The 19,110-nt window shown below is 51.2% G+C and overlaps 6 protein-coding genes across 6 annotated transcripts; 4 read left to right on the forward strand and 2 right to left on the reverse strand.

Annotated features, from left to right (window-relative positions):
- Positions 1-1,394: 1,394 nt before the first annotated feature.
- Positions 1,395-3,542, forward strand: NEUTE1DRAFT_116423 (profilin; the record flags this gene model as incomplete). Its single annotated transcript, XM_009851123.1, has 5 exons — positions 1,395-1,531; positions 1,648-1,663; positions 1,850-1,934; positions 2,183-2,335; positions 2,474-3,542. 5 exons carry the CDS (start codon positions 1,519-1,521, stop codon positions 2,606-2,608), a joined length of 402 nt encoding a protein of 133 aa, XP_009849425.1.
- Positions 3,543-4,948: 1,406 nt separating this feature from the next.
- NEUTE1DRAFT_121028 (uncharacterized protein) lies at positions 4,949-6,130 on the reverse strand (the record flags this gene model as incomplete). Its single annotated transcript, XM_009851124.1, has 1 exon — positions 4,949-6,130. The coding sequence occupies one exon, from the start codon at positions 6,064-6,066 to the stop codon at positions 5,434-5,436; it is 633 nt and encodes a 210-aa protein (XP_009849426.1).
- Positions 6,131-6,517: 387 nt separating this feature from the next.
- NEUTE1DRAFT_60304 (DASH complex subunit DAD4) lies at positions 6,518-7,171 on the forward strand (the record flags this gene model as incomplete). The annotated part of the gene is made up of 5 exons (XM_009851125.1): positions 6,518-6,550; positions 6,609-6,665; positions 6,756-6,800; positions 6,857-6,941; positions 7,028-7,171. 5 exons carry the CDS (start codon positions 6,548-6,550, stop codon positions 7,054-7,056), a joined length of 219 nt encoding a protein of 72 aa, XP_009849427.1.
- Positions 7,172-7,700: 529 nt separating this feature from the next.
- NEUTE1DRAFT_60307 (uncharacterized protein) lies at positions 7,701-10,367 on the forward strand (the record flags this gene model as incomplete). Its single annotated transcript, XM_009851126.1, has 4 exons — positions 7,701-7,881; positions 7,982-8,302; positions 8,360-10,116; positions 10,197-10,367. 4 exons carry the CDS (start codon positions 7,701-7,703, stop codon positions 10,224-10,226), a joined length of 2,289 nt encoding a protein of 762 aa, XP_009849428.1.
- Positions 10,368-11,361: 994 nt separating this feature from the next.
- On the reverse strand, positions 11,362-13,761 carry NEUTE1DRAFT_78991 (uncharacterized protein; the record flags this gene model as incomplete). Its single annotated transcript, XM_009851127.1, has 1 exon — positions 11,362-13,761. The coding sequence occupies one exon, from the start codon at positions 13,759-13,761 to the stop codon at positions 11,362-11,364; it is 2,400 nt and encodes a 799-aa protein (XP_009849429.1).
- Positions 13,762-13,906: 145 nt separating this feature from the next.
- NEUTE1DRAFT_121031 (uncharacterized protein) lies at positions 13,907-17,135 on the forward strand (the record flags this gene model as incomplete). Its single annotated transcript, XM_009851128.1, has 5 exons — positions 13,907-13,923; positions 14,499-14,584; positions 15,330-15,875; positions 15,971-16,863; positions 16,997-17,135. 5 exons carry the CDS (start codon positions 13,907-13,909, stop codon positions 17,012-17,014), a joined length of 1,560 nt encoding a protein of 519 aa, XP_009849430.1.
- Between the last annotated feature and the right edge of the window lie 1,975 nt (positions 17,136-19,110).

The following is a 19,110-nucleotide window of genomic DNA, read 5'->3' on the forward strand; positions in this document are numbered from 1 at the left end:
TCAGGGCAGAAATTCCAATGTCCACCGGCGTGCCAAGACGTCGGTTTAATGATGTTAAAAGGGGCCGGTTATGAATCCGAAAATGTCGAGGCTACGTCTCAAAGATGCACAACTCCAGTCAGCGACAGCCTGCCTGACTGGAACCCTGGACATCATACACCCTTGAGTCAAGATTCGTATGACATAGGAGCTGCCGGCTTGAACAGGTAACCGTTGGTTTTCACCATACCTTTAGATAGGTAGCTTATACCTCAGGGATTTGTGCCTGTTGTTGGCGCCTTGGTCCCGTCGTCTCTTTGTTGAAGTTTGTCATGTTGGATGAAATGGAGGTCTAGAGGAAAGAGGTGCTGAATGGATCTCTGATTCGCCGTGCACTAACCGACATCCACGAGGCAAGCCGAACGCTAGAGCATGCGTCTGCATTCAAGGAGCTCCGCTTGTTGTTGGGACGACAGCGGGATGGATCCGAATGCTTGACCCTCTTGGCGTCATATGCAAACTGTTTTCTGTGCTTTCCAACCCCGTCATCGTCTTCACTGATGCATGCAGACAACGGCGTACTTTGCTGCTCCTCTTTGTTGAGATGAATGAGGGGCATCGGAGCAATGAACTCGACATGGTGTTGGGGCACAGCATCAGAGAAGATGGCCGTCCGTCAGAATATCTTCATACTGTTGTTGATGTCAGACTGAAACGTCGAGACTACGACAGCAAACTCTTCTTGCTGTCCGTCTCGGCGGTCAATGAGGCGGAATGGGGTCGTGGAATTCCATGGCCCTGCAAAAGAACGGTGAAGAATTCCAAGTCTGGATGAAGAAGAAGCTGCCACCTGTTTGTTGAAGAGGGGCCCACTGTTGACCACTTCGGTTGCTCCCGTCGATCCAGCTTGGAAATGCCGCTGGGAGTCGATGGAAGGATGCTTGGTCTTAGAGGCTGTCTGCTAACAATCATCGTGTTGAGTTTATACGATCGTATGTTAAAGAGATACATGCCCAAGTATCACCTGCCGAACCCCTCCGCGACTCCGAAGAGGTCAACGTCCAACTTCCTTCGGCGGGGCACCTCGCTGAAGTGACGAGGAGGAGGGGCCTGGCTGGTGAGGGGGCTCCTCTCAAGAGCTTCCCTTTCAATCCACAACGGGAATCCACAACCACCAGGCACCGTTACCCGGCCCCATTCACCAGCTGGCCTTCGCTGGCTTCCCGGTTTAGCCCACTAGAACCCCAGGACCAGTGAGTCGTTCCCCTCCACTGTCATGTCACCGCTTCCCCTTTTCGCATCCAATCCATAGAGGTATCCAGTCGCCGCTCCGCTATCTTCCGCCGCCGCTTAGCCCCCCCAAAGACTACCGGCCCCCCTCCCCCCTTTGCCAACCGGACCGCGTTTGTTTGGGTTTCCCTTTTTTTAATCCTGCCCGAAAGCCAGCTTCTTCGTCGTCGTTGTCTGTCGATACACTCCTCCTCCAACTCAACCACCGAGTCCTTTCCATCACACCAACATCACACAAATCCCGACAAAATGTCCTGGCAAGGTCAGTGCCTGTTTCCGCCTGGGCCCTCTTCCCGTCCTTGGGAGCTGTTTCACGCCCAACCCCACCTCGACGGAAGCTGGGAGAACAAGCAAGCTAACCCCGAATGTCTTGAACAGCCTATGTTGACTCGAGGTACGATATACCATTGGAAACCACCCGAACCCATGAAAACAACGAATTGCGACGCCATCGACTGCTAGGGGTGTGATTGCCTGCGCCTGATGGCTGTTCGGCTTCGGCCCCAAGAATGCGGAGAACCACCTGTATATGGAAACGGACATGGACATGATGAGCTAAGACGTAATCTCCTACATATAGCCTTGTTGGCACCGGCCACATCGATAAGGCCGCCATCATCAGCGCCGCTGGTGACAGCACCTGGGCTGCGACTCCCGGCTTCACGGTACGCCTTGTCTCGCCAACTACCCCCGATTTCTTCCCGCGCCCTTTCCCTGCCCTCATCTCTGTCTCTCCTTCGGGCGCATAAACGGTCGGACATCTACAATGTCCGAGAAATCCTGGTCTGGGAGGCTGTTTGCACCGGGGAAGCAGAGAGCGGGGTTGGAGAAAGAGATGGCGTGATAGGACCCCCCGACCATGTATCGGGCGCCAAAGTTCCAGGGAAAGCTAACAATCTGTGACGTATTATAGCTGAGCGCCGATGAGATGAAGTTCATCTCCGCCGTCCTCGGTGATAATGGCAAGGGCCCCAACGTTGACAAGGTTTTCGCCGAGGGTCTCCACGTTGCCGGTCAGCGCTACGTTGCCTTCAACATCGAGGGTCGTCACGTCTACGGTCGCCAGGTGTGTACTATCTCTATCCCGTTATCATGTCTCAACCTCTGCCGCCCGAACTTTAGTCGGCCGCGCTGCTCCAGGCATCCCCTTTCCAAGCCTCGCATGTTCAAGCTTACTGATGGTTTTTCTTCCCCCCAAAAATAGGGCAAGACTGGCGTCATCATCGTCAAGACAACACAGGCCATCCTCGTCGCCCACTACGGCGAGAACGCTGTCGCCGGCAACTCGACACAGACCGTCGAGGCGCTCGCCGATTACCTCATCAAGGCCGGATACTAAGTTATGTTGGGAGGTAGTGGAAAGAAGGATGAGATGATTGGATGTCTTAAGAGTCACTGAACAAGAAACAAATGAAAACGGGATGAAGACAAGGAAGACGAAGGATGGGAAGACGGAAAAGAAACCGAAAGACTTTCCTGTGAAGGAGTATTGGGGACTGGTGTACTGGATGGATGATATCCTTAAACAGGCATAGGCCCTTGGGAATTTTTTTTTCTGGAACTGACAGCACACTTTGGCGGAATTTGCCTTTCCATATGCCAGTCGAAGCTGCCGGTCGTGAAAAACGTTCGTCGTCCGTTGTGCATCATTGGGGTTATATAATATCGTGATTTTGTAGACAATCTAACCCCCCAAACCATCTATAGTATTTGATTCTTCCTCTCACAATTATGCATGAAAAGAAAGCCCGATACTTCCCTCTTCATATTACAACTTGGGTATCCCAAAGTTCGCTCCAACGCCGTTTGTGTGAATGTGCATGTTGATCGTGGGCATTAGACCCTTCATAGGCGTTCCCTCCCCTTTTCGTTTCACAACCGTCGTTTCTTCGTTCATGTTCCCGTTCGCCTCATATTCTTTCTTTTGCCCTCCTTTTCATAGCGCGAGCGCTGAACCTGTCTTGCGCCCGACCCTCCGATGTCATTCAACCGAACGGCAAAGCGAGTATTCGTGAGCTTTCGAAGAGCGGCGCCATGGCCAGACCATATCCTCGTTCGGCACGTTTGCACTATGCCACGGCGCCCTCGCCTTTTCCCCTCAACACTCAATCCCTCCATTTAAACAGGCAAATCCGCATTCTGCCTCGCCACCACACCAGACCGATCAACCGCGGTGCCGATATAAGGTCCAATAACAGGAATGTTGCGCGCGAAACCCGCTATCGTTCCCAGGAAGTCGCCAAAGAGGACCATAATCCCGTAAAGCTCCACGCAGAAGCCGATCAAAGGCCAGCGCATCAAAATCAAAGCCAGACCAGAGAAAAAGGCAGCCGTGCCTTTGGCCTTTTGCTTGCGTGCGAAGAAGGTGAAAGTTTTTTGGGGACCGATTATTATAGTTAGGCCGATTAGGAAGAGAATCTTTGTGGAGGTCAGAAGTGTTGGTAGGTATATAAACGCAGGAGAAGAAGAAGAAGATAGACAGCAGGGAGATAAGGTGAGAAAACAAAACATACATTGCCCATGGCAAGCATCGCCCGGTCAAAGAAGAGGAGAACACCGCCGATGAGGAAAAAGCCACCTGGTTTGAGAGTTCGTCCCGTCAGTTTATTTTGGTCCCTTCTTTTCCCAAAAAACATATAAGCGTGTATGTTCAACCCATCCCACGACAGACAGATGCGCAACGTTCGCGCGCCAAGAACTTTCAAATCATGGCCGGTGGCGCATCAATGCGCAAAGAGATCCAGCTCCCGTACATAATCGCTGCTAGGTAGGTCTGGCAAGGAGCTATACCGAGGTTCGGAAAGGAATATTTGAGGAGGGAGATTCGGGAACTAGGGATGGTGAATGCATACCGCCAGAGCAAAAGGCGACTCCAATTTCTAGAAAGAGAGAAAGACAAAGATTAGTATCATATACTCGCAGTCCGTGCCGTAGGCCATAGTCAGGTTGGGGGTTCAACTCACTTTGGGAGTCGGATAACCACATTGTAGGCATATTGATGGTGGTGGCCTGGAAGCTTTTTTGGGCGGGGCGGAAGATAGCTAGCTCAAGAGCTAGATGGGGGTTCGAGGCAGCGCGAAAAGAAGTGAAGAAGCGAAAATATTCGCCGATGAATTAATAAGATAATGTAGTATATAGTAAAGAGCGTAAATACGCTGACTTGTGAAAGTGCTGACTAGTAGTTGTTGCAAAGGCGATCGAAAACGGTCTCGTTCGACGATGTGCTAAGGTAAGATGCGATCAAGGGGCTTGCATCAACGCCGCGCCAGGGACGCGGCCGGCAGAGCAATCGGACCTTAGCGGCTTCGGGGGCCTGCCGACAGGGCGGGCAGGAACAGATCCACTTTGGCTTAGCTTTCTGTAGCTGTGATTGGTTCTGAGGGTCAGGATTGGAGGGGCCAACGAACCGCAAAAGCATCTTTTCTCGAATTTCGGGAAATTTTCCTTTTCGTTCTCTGTTCACGTTCAGTTGTCGCGCAGAGATGAAGGCGTTTCAGAACAGCGAACATGGCAGTTTTGTTCCGAAACCACGCCTCGATCACGTATTATATGCTTGTCAGCATGTAATGGTCTTAATGATGGACCAGGGCGCTTAATTACATGATTTTGCTATCATCAGGGGCATCTTGGTCAGCTACGGTAGGTACTATTCATTTCCTTTCCCTTCACGTTGCCACGACGGCTCTAGCTTCTTGCTAGAGCAATCTGAGTTCGATTTCTCTCCCGTTCGTTCTCGGTGGTCTGTCGGTTAGCTTTCGAGCTTTTGGGCAAAGAGCAAATGATCACGATTAAGCCGGAGTGTCGATTGTATCTTGCTGTTGAAAGACAGCGAGTACGTAGTTGGGACTTGACTTTGTTGGTCGCACATTCTTCTGCGATTAGATTAATTCTTTGTGAGAATAGTAATAACATCACATCAACAATGCTCCCTTCCTTGTTCTGTTTAAAATGAAAACGCCTTGCAATCGGTCCTTCTTGTCCCTTAACGCCTTGGAAACCGAGTCCTGTTCAACGCCTCCTTGTAATATCCCATCCAAGTTTGTAGATGCTTCAATGTCCCTCCGACCCGGACGTAGCGCGTGCGAGATGCCCACACCATGGCCAACAAGCGCCAAATGACAAGGCAGCCAGCCCAGGTCCAAGAATGCGCTCCCTAGGTAGTCACTATTTGAGCACGGTGTGAGCACCTCTGGCCTCCAAGAACTGCTCTCCCACGCCCTGCGGTAGACTTCGGATCATAGCAAACACCTCCGCGTTATGATATCGCAACCTGGTCTTAGGATCAATGTACGGTGCCGACAGCCCAGTAATATCACAGTAGCGCTTCATCGGCGCGAGACTCGGTGCGCTTTCAATGTTGGTATACGTCGCAACCGGTGCCGAGGACAGACTCGCGGCCAGCCCGTTCGATCCCTTTGCTGGCACGTTAAGGCTCTTTTCTAGCACCAGCTTAGACAAGCTCCTAGATGCCTGTGCCAGATTGGCTGTTGTGCCATTCGCGTTCGCACCGTTGGCTGAAGGTACGACTGGTGTCGAGGTTCCGCTGGTGGAAAGACTGTCGTCGCCAACCGGGGCGGGCGTGGCGGCGCCGCTGGCATCTTGGGGTGTAGCAAGAATGGAACTGGCCTCCTTTCGTTGCGCGTCGCCGAGTATGGTCTTGATGTTTTTGTTGCGGCGCTGGTTTGGTCGCCAATGGGTGTTACGAAATGACTTGTGGACGGAATGGATGTCAAGCTGCTCGATGAGCTTGAGATGTGCGGCTGCCGCAGCTTGAGCTTCTGGAGTTTGGTTTGACATGTTTGATAGTTGGCAGGACCGTTTGGGTACCTAAGTGTCGAAGAGGTGATTTCGCTCTATTGACAGTCAGGTTGGAAGGGAGAGGCGAGACTGGAGAGAGCTTCAACTTGAGGTGGTCGAGATCACAGTTCCCGTCACCCTGTAGGCGCTGGCACCGATGCGGTATGCCTGCCGGAAGGAAGCTGCTGCAGGTGTCTCGGTGTTGCCAGGTAAGTGAGCCCAGGTGCAGGGGGTTCTTAGTTCTGCCGCGTCATACCGCCCCACTTTCTAGGCGGGTTACGTCTTCCATCGCGTTTTATGGCTTGTGAATGCCCCGCCAGTTGGTCGCGTTTAGTGCACGCATGGCACATGTCAGTGCAGTGCCTGTAACATCGAGAACCCTTTTGGACACACCTTGCCTGGTTCTGTAGCTCTTGTTGACACCATCACCATCATCAATCTTGGGTTCATACGTGGATGTACGGCTTTGACTACCTACACAATGGTTTGTAGAATTTCATTCCACGTTGTTTTGTCTGGGATTCTCACATACAGGAATCTAGGAGAGCCCTCATGAGCATCAACAGAACTTGCTGCTGTCACGCATTATTACCAACGTGGTAAGCTCTCCAGTTGCTAGCACGGTTGTGATGCACGACCTAACAAAGACCACCGGGACTGTCACTGATGCTCACGTCAAAATTTGTTAGGAAAAACTCAACGAGGCTGTAGTTGTAATGAACAAGGCTTTGCAGGTAACTTTGGTCACAAATCGACCTTGACGTTGTGTGTTTACTAAACTGTTCTTTAGGAAATCAACATCCAAAACATGAACATTGAGCTGGTTGCGCAAATGTTCAAGAACTACCAGTCTAACGTGCTATTTCACCTTGAAGGTATGTAGCAATCGCGCCACAGTGGTTTCTCCAGAACCTCCACTTCCAGGTTGTCCTCAATGCTTATGCTAACTCTTCGAATGTAGCTACTGACAACCTGAAAGAGCCGTCTTGATATTCTCTGTCGTGGTCGTTATCGAATCAAGCTTACCTATCTCGGGGAAAGATAGCGGAATCAAAGAGATACCCAACAGACATCATTGAAATGAAATACCATACTTGAAGTACCTCTACACCAGGTAACTGAACTCTGATTGTCATACAAGTCCTATTTTCAACTTAGTTGCTCCCCCATATCCACCCCTTGCATGAGGATGCCGCTCCAGGTCCCAGGTCGCTGTAGCTTAAAAGGTGGAACGCGCCAAGCCGCGCCACTATAAGACGGAACGTCAATGGGACACCACCCGCGACGGGACTTTGAGGTTGTGGCAGGCAACAGAAGCACCGCCGGACAGATCGTTGCCAACACTCAGTCGCGTCGATAAGTTGCTGCTTTCCCTTCTTTCCACTTTCCATCAAACGTTCTAGACACGCCACAACCGTTCAGCACCGATTCTCATTCGGTCCGATCGCCCTTTTGCCGGCCTTCATCGCCCGATCCAGCGAGGATCAGAATGCGCTTGACCCGACGAATTCCACTGCTTCAGCGCTGAGCTCCCGCCAGCTCCACGATCTTCAACCGACCGGACACACCTAGAGAATATCTCCATTCGAATATACCTTCCGTTTGAACTGCTATCCAAGTGATACTATTTCATTATGGCACCCTCCGCAGTTGATGATACTGTCAGCAGGCGGGAAATGTGGAAGACTCTTCCTGATCCCGTCCTGTACCCAGTCAAGGAAGCCAAATTCGAAAAGTACATCGAGCCACAGTCGGACGGATACGAGCGAGCGAAGGCTCAATCTGGAGGAAATCCAGCTATCGTCATAGATAATGGTAAGTGCATATCTCATGATTTAGGCCCTTCGCCTACGTAGATTCTCCCCAATGGAGCGTGGCCGACGTATGTTGCTAACCTCTATCATCGCACCTTCAGGTTCCTGGGCTGTTCGAGCGGGATGGTCTTTCGAAAATGCCCCCCGACTAGCCGTTCCCCCAATCATGGCCAAGTATCGCGATAGAAAGTTAGGCAAGACCTTTTCTTTTGCTGGCCAAGACTGCTATGCCGACACATCTGCACGAGGACACATACGGAACGCCTTCGAGGCTGGGACCGGTATTGTGAGCAATTGGGATGTTATGGAGCACGTGCTGGACTACGTCTTCTTGAAGCTTGGCATGAATGGTGTCGATGGGGCGATTGATATGCCGATTGTCATGACCGAGGCTGTCGCAAACTTGCCCTACTCGAGAAAATGTAGGCCAAACCCCCAATCATTCCCGTTCTTTCTGCTAACCATATTTCTCTGCTTAGCCATGACCGAAATTATCTTTGAATGTTACGGCGCTCCCTCCCTCACGTACGGAATTGACTCGTTGTTCGCATACCGACATAACCAAGGCAAGACCGGTATCGTTGTCTCTTCATCACACAGCGCTACCCATCTTATACCGGTTTACAACCAGAAGCCATTACTAGCCCAGGCTACGAGGCTGAATTGGGGCGGCTGGCATGCCGCGGAATATCTGCTGAAACTCATAAAGCTAAAGTACTACTATGGATTCCCCGGCAAACTCAACTCGTCACAAGCTGAGAATATGGTTCGGGATTTCTGCTATGTCTCCCAAGACTACGACAGTGAACTAGCACACTATCTGGAGTGGACTGGACTTGAGGACAGAGAACGCATTGTTCAATATCCTTACACGGAGGAAGTTATCAATCAAAAGACAGAGGAGGAGCTGGCCCGGATAGCTGAGAGGAAGAAGGAAAGCGGTCGGAGGCTGCAAGAACAGGCCGCCAAGATGCGCCTGGAAAGACTGATGAAGAAGGAACAAGAGCTCGAGTATTACAAGGACGTCCAGCGCAGAATCTTGGAACAAACGACCAAGAAGGAGATCAAGCGCATCCTTGATGATGCTGAGGTGAAGGATGAAGCCGCTTTGGATCGGATGGTCAAGGAGCTGGAAAAATCCATCAAGCGGGCACGGACCAAAGATCTTGGAGGCGAACAAGAGGAAGAGCAAGAAGCTCCCGACTTCAGCTTGCTTGATGTGCCTGATGACCAATTGGATGAGGCGGGACTCAAGCAAAAGAGGCAACAACGTCTGATGAAGTCGAACCACGATGCTCGAGCACGGGCCAAGGCTGAGAAGGAGGCAGAGAAGGCCAGGATAGCGGAAGAAGCCAGGTTGGATGAGGAGAGGCGGACCAACGATCTGGAAGGATGGCTTGAGGAGAAGCGCCAGCTTCGTCTTGCCAAGCTAGCTCAAATTAAAGAGCGCGATCGCCTCAAGGCTGATCTTGGTAACCGCAAGTCACTGGCTAACCAAATACGGATGAAGAACCTGGCAAACCTTGCCTCAGATACGCCCGCGACCACCGGTCGCAAGCGGCGTCGCGGCGGTGACGATGACGACTTCGGTGCCGATGACGCCGACTGGGGTGTCTACCGCAGTGTGGCCATTGGCGCAAACAAGGGTGACAGCGATGACGAGGAGGAAGCCGAAGAGGATCTCGAAGCGTCGGTCCGCGCGCTGGAGCAAGACTTGCTCGAGTACGACAAGGAATTCACGTATGAGCACACACTCGAAGCCCAGAACGACTGGACAAAGTCCCTCCTGCATGCCTTCCGGTACGGGCCGAGGCCGTTCGATGCAGCAGCACCAGCAGAAACGCATCGTCTCCATCTGAATGTCGAGCGCATCCGTGTACCCGAGGTGATCTTCCAGCCCAGTGCTATTGCTGGTGTTGATCAGGCCGGTATAATCGAGATTGCTGGCGATATCTTGAACCAGCGACTGGTTGGTATCCCGGGGCTCGATCGGGATTCGTTCCTCAAGGATATCTTCCTAACCGGTGGAAATACCATGTTCCAAGGATTTGACGAGAGAATGCGTGCTAGCCTTATGCCATTACTCCCGGCTGGCACCCCACTCACCGTCCGCAAGGCGAAGGATCCCATCCTCGACGCATGGAAGGGCGCTGCCGGCTGGGCGGGCAGCGAAGATTGGCAAAGGGCTAAAGTTACGAGGGAGGAGTATCAGGAGAAGGGAGCTGAGTATCTGAAGGTAAGTGGTAGTAACCATCTGCTACTATATGATCATTTCTTGCGCGTATTATTCGATATACTGACTGATTTGTACAACAGGAGCATGACTTGGGTAACGCTTTTAGCTAAAGTCAACAAAAGTCTGCTATAGTTACAACCACAAATTCACCTTGTAGGTCAAAGAAGAAATAGCTACACCTAGCATGTGACTAGAAAAGATGCTAGGTGTTAGATGTGAACATACAATCCATTGCCCACCAGCGAGGCCTAGACTGAAGAGTCTCGGTTGATAGCACTGTCGCGGAAGAGACAAGCTACTCTCACAGCCCCGAGTATTTGTGACTGAACTGCGCAACACAAAGGACGGAGATACATGTGTTCGAGCTAAAGAATATAAACTTGAACAGAAACTGAGTTGTTGGTGCATAACAACCAAGATCCTGAATTCGGAATCTTTCAGTTACAAAGACGAGCTCCTCGCTTAGGTAGCTTCCACTCACTTGGCTTCTTCGGTTGCTGCGTCTAGGCCAGATTTGGGACTTCGTTGTTCGCATTATAGGTACATATATCTCCAAGTCTAACCTTAACTAACCCAACCTGTACCGGGTATCTCATTCTCTCTGTTCTGCATAATGGCCTGGGTAAAAGAAGTTGCTAATGTTCGCAAGCTTGCCTTATTCTGTTGCAGTAACCAGGATTGTACGGGCGATCATCTAGATACGGTTGTCTATCCTGGTGTGGTTAGGCCAAATTCTCACGAGTGTCTTTGGGTTGCTGTGTGAAGAAAAAAAATCCGGTCTGGTTTTGGGAAGCCATATATGTTGTATTAATTACTTTTGATGGCACGTCTTTGATCTTCTGTTTGGAGTTTCTGAGTGGATGGATTGTTTGACCTGGAGGAGCATGGCCTTTCTTTCGATTCCGATATTCCCCCCGCTGTCTGTTGTTCTTGTTTCTTGTCTGTCACTTGTCTGGCCCAATCTGCTCAACGTTTATCGACCTGGCGGGAGATGTTGGAGAAGTAGGTTACGCTTGTTTCTGCAGCTCGAGTGACAGATAGCACGGTCTTTATTTGTTATTGGTGATTTGATCCATCACTAAGGTTTTCATCTACTCCGCAAATGATCGTCTTGACAATCAAAGGATGGACTTAGACGGAATCCACAGATGACGGTGTATATAGAAAATTGATCAAGAACCCTTTTTTGTCTATCATCCGTTTTCATCTATGAATCAATATTCTGTCTAGAGCGAAATCCCCGATCTAATACCTCCTGAACTGCTTCTCCCACTGCTCAAAACCTCTAATCATCTCGGGCGTAATCTGCCTCATCATCCCCTTAGCCGCCATCTCCAGATCCTCCATCGTTATACCTACCGCTGTATCTTCCTCAACCGAATCCAGCTTTAGATAGCGATCATAAGCCCTCGTTCCCGCCACCGCGCAGATCCCCTTAATCTCTGCGCCCGAGAACCCGTCCGTGATAGTCGCCAACCTTTCGATCTCCTCCTCACCGATCAGCATCTGCCTCTTCTCCGCCTCCTTCTTAAATATCGCCGCGCGTGCTTCTTGGTCTGGCGGGCTAACATAAATCAGCTCATCAAAGCGACCGGGCCGGAGCAAAGCGGGATCCAGCGCCTGCGGCCTGTTGGTAGCAGCCAGAACCACCACGCCCGTTAAAGCCTCGAAGCCATCCATCTCATTGAGCAAGGTCGTCAACACGTTCAGACCACTGCTACTTCCCCCAGATGTTGAGGATCCGCCATGCCCAAAACCGGCCCGCTGCCCCGCAATAGAGTCAATCTCATCAAAGAAAATCATACTAGGCGCCACCTCCCTCGCCCTCTGAAACAGCCTTCGCACCGCCCTCTCCGACTCGCCCACGTACATGTTGAGTAGCTCGGCGCCCTTGACGGCAAAGAAATTGAGGCCGGACTCGGTCGCCATCGCTTGCGCCGCCATGGTTTTGGAGCAACCTGGTGGGCCATACAAAAGAAACCCCTTGGGTGGACGGGCGAAGAAGCGAGATAACACGTGGACGGGTTCAGTGGACATGCGCACGGCGCGTCGGAGAGAAACCTTGACGGAGGCTTGCCCGCCGATATCAGACCAGTGGATGGGAGGCGGCTTGAGGTTCACGTCGTGCATGGCAGAGGGCCGAACGAGGCGGAGGGCTTCTTCGTAGTCGGAGGCGAGGAAGTAGGAGGTTGGGGTGGTGGTTGTGCTGGCGTTGGAGGGGGAGAGGTGCATGGACTCAAGGAGGGTTGATACTTCTTCTGTTGCTGGAGGTTGATCATCAAGACTGATCACGTCCTCGGTTGATGTTGGTGTTGTCGTCTTCTTTGCCCTGTTGATCCGCGTCCTTGCTATGAACTCGGCTTCGTCGACGATACGCCGGAGATCCTTGCCGTTGTAGGCATGTGTGCGTTCGCTGAGGCTGCGAAGAAGAGCGTCTTCTTCCTCGGGCGCTACGCGCAGGTTGAAAGAGGCAAGAATCTCCTTGCGGCCATCCACGTCAGGGAGTGGTAGGTACACCTCGCCTGTGAGCCTCCCAGGATCCTTGAGATCCTCGGGGACGTCGGTTGTGTAATCTAAGCAAGTGACGACGACAGCTACCTTGGGGATCTCGCCAGTTTCCTGGGCGTCAGCCCCCAAGGTGTCCAGTGCCTCGCACAGGGCCTGTATCACAGAGGTGCGGTTGTTCCTCTCCTTGTCGATTAACCTTTCTAGTTGGTCGATCAGGATGATACTAGGCTGTTCAAGTCTAGCTTTCTGGAACATGTCCTGGATATCGGCAAGCTTGTCCTTGGGCTGGATGCGATAGACTGTGCCCCATCCAGTAGCCGCAATGGTGTTTAGGAGCATGCTCTTTCCCGTGCCGTGACCGCCGTGAATCGCGATACCGCGGTACCTAGGCTTGCCCTTAAAGACCCAGGGGTCGGTGAACTGAGACAGCAGGTCGTGGAGTTTCTCGATCTGAGCGTCCAGTCCACGAACACCTGTCACCTCCAGCTTTCCCTGGGGCACTCCGTCCACCTGGCCAGCGGGCGAAGGCGCCCCTATCCTGACTTTCGTCTTGCCATCCAAATAGCGCGCGTTGCCGGTTGGCCGCCCATTCACCGAAGCCACCACGAACGACCTCTGCGGACCCCTAGCATAGAGATTCTTGAACGTCAAACCAGCGTGGACATGCTCGATCATAGAAAGCCTTCCGGCAAGGAAGAACTCCCAGCCGGGAAGATCGGACGGGTCGATAGATGCGGCAGTCTCTGCATCTTTGCCAGCCTTCTCGGGAGGTAGCTCTTCGAGGACGACCTCTTCGGCTTCGGGGAGCTTCCCTTCCTGGACTGTGACCTTGACCTGAACTCCAGCCTGGTAGCCGCATGCATCTCTAAAGGCATCATACAGCTGGACACTGGCCTTGTCTATCCTCTCTGGCGATTTCCATAGGGTTGCCTCCCGTCGCACGGGCTGGTCTTCAGAAGAGTTCTTATCGATCTTCTCAATGGTAATTGCCCGTCCTCCGTCTTTGGATCCGGTCAGCTCGAGCAGAGCCTCCTCGTTGACATAGACTCGCGATGGTTGTTTCTTTGCAAGGTCCTTTTCGGTGGTGCTGTTGGCCTGCAACTTGCGCACCTTGAACTCGAGAGATTTCGTCCCCATGGTGTCACCGTGTCTGTGGGCTGGGCGAGATCCGGATAGGAGCAGTTCACTGTCTCCGTCTTTCTCACTTTGGTCTTGGTGGACCTTGATGTCCAAACTTTATTGTAGAGTTTGTTGAGTGGGGTCTTTCGGAGGGCCCGTCGACATGGATTGCCCGGCTTGGTTCTAGACTCGGAGCACAAGCAGAGTTCAATGGCCCGGGAACTGCCTTGGAACACGGAGCCTCAGCTCCGGTCGCAATCACTGTCTTTTTGTCAAAGTCCGACTTCATCGCGGCTTCTTGTCTCCAAAAGTGACGGCTTCCGATTTTGAAGACCGGTGATAAGTGGGGCCGGAAAGCCACTCTGAAAGATTCCCGTACCTCTTAGTACCTACACTAGTGTACCTAGACAGGTACCTCTACTTGCACGATCACATTACATAGCGCTTGCCCTACGTATCCAGTACTTTCCCACGCCAGTACCTGCATCTGGCTGATCTTAGGACGCCACTTAAGGTTCTCGTTCGTCCCAAAGCCTCGAGGTTTCTTCTTCGCTTCCTTCCAGGGCTAGGGTTAGGGGTAGCTTGCCGGCGGCAGAGCTGATGGCGTTGCGGGGGGATTGATCTCCAACGATTCCCAGCACGAGACATGAGGGGAACTCAACTGGAGGGGAAAACAAACCAGGAGCTCATTCTTTACACTTTTGACGTTTTTTTCCTTCTTTGACTTTTATCATTCCCCTACTCCGTGATTCTAGCTTCCCTCTATGGTTTGCGCTCGGCGTCCACGACCTTGATGCTGCCGAGAGGACTGCAGTTGTCGCAGTCCTTCAACCGGTCATGCGTGAGACTGCCCATTGCCCGATCTGCGACCACCCCCTCCATCGCCTTCTCCACGTCTGCGACCAATTGCGAAAAGAGACCGCATCACAATCAAGATGCGCAGTTTGACCGGGGAGCCAGGAATGGGAATGCGAATGAGACCGCCAAAAGACAGACGTCCGATGAGAGGAGCCGCAGGGCTCCCATAACTCCGCGACAGGCCCGTTATCTAGATCAAACTGTCCGCTCTACGACAACAAACCCTGAGGGGCGACACGAAGAAAATGCAACTCAGGCCCGTCCGCTGATACGAACTGTTTCCTTCTCACCAAAAAAGACCCGTCCGCTAGTACGATATCATGATGGGGTGCACCAGGAAAGGAACGCCAACTCGCGAAAAGAAGAGAATGAACTACAAGCTCCCTCGAGAAAACAAGAGTCCGAGCAACAACTCCGGTCAATTGCTCGAACCGCTCGCTTCTCACTAGAAAGCGACAACGTCTTGAAAGATGGACCTGAGTTAAAGGCCCGTCCGGCAGTACGAATTATTCGTCACCTAGCCAGAGACCCCATCGAGAAGACAGACAAAGAACCCAGGTTGCAGGCCCATCCGTCAGCACGAAATCTTCGCCGCTTGGCAAAAACCCCCAGCGAGAAAAGAGGAGAATATGAGCTACAGGTACCTCCAGCAGCTCGACCTGTTAATTGGCGAAAAGAAGACTTCCTTGGAGAAAGGACTGCAGATTCTCGGTTGGATTCTGTGCCAGCCAAGCAGCCAACATGGGCTACCTCTCCGTTGGAAAAACCCAAGCGGAAAAGGAGAAGCGCCGAAGCCTCTGGAGCCAGAAAGGATACAGAGACCAGCTCGGAAGAGGTATTTCCTTCGCAAAGCGAGCTTCAAGCGTGGTTCAAAGAATTCACGTCCGAGCGATCCAATTTCGAAGCCACCGCTCAGTCAGTACCACTGGAGCTTCTCCAAATGCGTGTCAAAAAATCCTCTGAACATGACAAGTTGGAGAGCGAGGAGAAGATGAGGAGACTTGAGGGAACGGGGTTTTCAGGGCCTATAAAGATGGACCCCCGCCATGGGACTGTCGGGCCCATCACTCTTCGTCAACCTAGGGACGAGTTCGACACTCTGGTGTCCTCAGTCGACATGGAGGAGAAACCAGCAGTCGACCAGAGCGACGAAGACGGCGGGCCAGCAATCATTGTGCTTGACTGTGTCTCCCGGTCCCTTCTAGAGTCCGACTTTCGCCACATTGCCGGTCATGGCCAGCATGTGGACGGGTGGACTTATGGCCTTGTCAAGGGTACGTTTACAAGACTCGTGTGATATACTGTAGCGTCTTGGGTTCGTTGGAACCACCTGCGACTTCGCAATACTGACATTAAATCCTCTGACCAGTTGTCCAATCCCGATCCCGAACTACACATGAACCACAAGGCTGTTATTTCCTCTTCTTTGACAATGAGTCCAATGCTCGAGCATACATCAATGTTCTGGAACGCTTGCATAATAAATCACGTCAGCGTTTGCCAAAAGAATGGCGACAGACGACCACGGCCACGCCGACATCGGTTCAACCTGCTGGGGAGTTAGAAGGCTCAGAAGATGTTGAAGAGAGCGCCGACGAGCTTCCGGACGTGGATGAACAGCAGGGGGGCGGCCTCGGCAAACCCAGTGAATATGCCGCCGCCACTTCCATCCCAGACGATGACGGCCTGGACGCTGCACGCTACACCTTACTGCCCCCTACAGCGCCCCTGCATTACCAAATCTTCACCAGAAACAACATCCTCGAATTCGAGAACATACGGGAGGCAAGTAAGGGCCTGCGGCCTCAGCAGCTTCTCTCACAACCAAAATCCAAGCGTAGCGGAGCAGGCTCCTTCATATCCCCGCCTCCCAAGGACCTCATCAACTACGCCCAAGACCCACAAATAGAGCATAGCAGAAACAGCGCCCTAGTGCACCTGGTCGGGGCCAAAATGACCATCCGGGCCTTGCGCACCGCCATTGAAATCGACTCCGAGGCGCGTAACTATCCGTGGCAATTGCTTCAGGAGGAAGAGCCAGCGGCGACGCCGTCTACAACAACAACAAGGAAGACGACGGAGCAGCAAGGAAAGGATGAAGAGGATGCAGCAATCAAGCCCATCTTATCCACGCTCTCCACCATCAAGTTCAGCAAGTTCAACGAGTACAGAATCGAGCACGAGCTGGATGAGTTCTCGGGCGGTCAGATGGATGAAGGGGAAATGCGCGGGTTTTCACGGTTCGTGGTCTCGTTTGCGGACGTGAGTGAGGCTAGGAGGTTTGTCAGGACGTGGCACAAGAGGGAGATGCTGGATCCGAGGACTGAGAGGATGGTGCTTGTTAATGTCACGTCTCTTTGGTAGGGCAATTTTCTAGTATTAATGTGGAATGCAGTTAGGCGCGTGGGTGTAGATCACGTTGTTTGTATATGGAGGGATTTGTATAGGGGTATGAATGGGTTCAGTGTACTATTCCATGTATATTATTTCCTCGATCTTGGATAGAGAAAACTAGCCATGGCGTCTAGACAGGTCAACCTCGTTCCTTTTCGCTTTGGAAACGGACACACGCTCGGTCTCCAGGCGGTATGTGCCACAAAAATAACGAAAGGGGTCGTTTAGATCCCCTGCCCCCCGCGCCCCTCCTAGACTCTAGACCTATTGGACATTGCCTTACCTTGGCTTCCAAGTTGTGAGATTGTCCGGTTCACGTCGTACAAGTGATACAGTGCCCTCTCTTTGTCGTTGTTGTCCTCATCCACTGTGTTGTCGTATCCTGCCTGCCCGCCCTGAGGTCTTGACTTCGTTGCCTACCCCAAACTGGACGCCGTCCAACTCAGTGTTGTGCCCCCGGTGAATCGACCAACGAATATGTGTCTGGGACTTAGGAGCCGTCATCTCATCCTCTTTTCGTTCTTGAGTTTTCTCTGACCGGTCTTACCGTCTCTCACGACTCACATGGCTGGTTTGCCTTGTTGTCGTCAGGAATCGCCAAAGCAAGCGAATGGACTTGATCTGGGATCGGTTAGGGCTATGGGCGGGCACGAGGGGATCTGGACAACGTACCCAGGCTCCCAGGCTCCCCTGGTACCTATAATTTCGAGCCCCTGTCCCAGTATTTTGGAGCTCGCTAGACAAGGACAGCCAGCTTTCTTCTATTCTGCCTCAAAACGTAAAACTCACTCACCATGGACTGACACGTCTTCGAGTTAAATCAGAAAGTCCAAGCATGACTTGACCAATTTTAAGGAGCGATTGTTTTTTTTTTGGATTGGATCTGGGTAGATTTGACTTGCTGGGTGGGATTTCTGGTTGTTGTGTAGGTACTTGCTTTTACCCAATTTTATCATCCATCCCATGTCATGAGCGGTCGGGGCAAGCAGCCCCTTCCGTCCACCCTTGAGCGGGAACTGGGGGGCAGCAGGGCAGGCATGGATGTCTCCCGCGGGGATAGGCAGTGGAAAATGCCGTGCGTTGCGGGACTGTGCCTGGGGACGGGGGAAGGTCTTTGAGCGCATTCTTTAGCTGGCTAGTATGAAAAGCGTACATGGCTAATATAACCCACTTTTACAACGCTGAGTAAGCGCAGCCGCCTAGCCCAGCCCAGCCTAGCTATTATATTACACTGTGTAGTATTGCTGCCCAACCTTCGCCGGCGTTGCGTAGTTTGTTAGTGACCGTCAGTCGTATGTGTAATTGATTAAAGCTATTGCGAGACTTTATTCTAGCATTGTGCAATTGTTTTGAGCGATTATCTTATTATTTTCATTATTATTTCGTGGAGTGTTATCGAACTTGTAGTATTTGTTAATAGACCTCGCCTGCCTACCGTATGTTGCGTGTTTGCTTGAGTAAGTTAGATTGTAAGCTTAGCTAATAAAGATAATTATATTTAACTGTTATTTAATAGATTTGCTCGCAAAAATAATACCTAGTCCGTTTCGAGTAATTACTTTTAATTGGAGTATAACCCCCTTTGCCAAAATCCAATTATTATTAATCTGCCGCTAGTATAAGCTATTGAGATTAAGAATACAATTACTGTCCCCTAGCGAATACACTACCCGCTAGCTACTAGTAAGACTATTATTTACCTCCCTTGGCTATAATAATAAGGTTGTTGCCTTTAATATATTATAAGATTATTGTATAAAGTAAAATTTTATAATCGTTTTTCGTAGTAATATAAAGAGTAAATTGAAAGAGGATGTAGGCGTTATTATATAAATTGATTACTATTATATATATGGTCGCGTTTATTAAGCAATTGGGCGAAGTATTAGAAATATTGCCTTAAAGACGCTTCAATTGCTTATATTAAGTAAAAATCGTATTGAAGAAGAGGTAAAGCAATTAGTAGTTCGTTAAAGAAATTAAAAATTATTATAATTATTCCCTTAATATTGCAAACCTTGCTAGTAATATTATTTATTAATAATAGATTCGTTATAACTATAAGGAGAGAATTAAAATAGCTATTAAAAGGTTATTTAGTACTACCAAAATGAG

This window comes from Neurospora tetrasperma, assembly GCF_000213175.1.
Source record: "Neurospora tetrasperma FGSC 2508 unplaced genomic scaffold NEUTE1scaffold_2, whole genome shotgun sequence".
Taxonomy (NCBI): domain Eukaryota; kingdom Fungi; phylum Ascomycota; class Sordariomycetes; order Sordariales; family Sordariaceae; genus Neurospora; species Neurospora tetrasperma.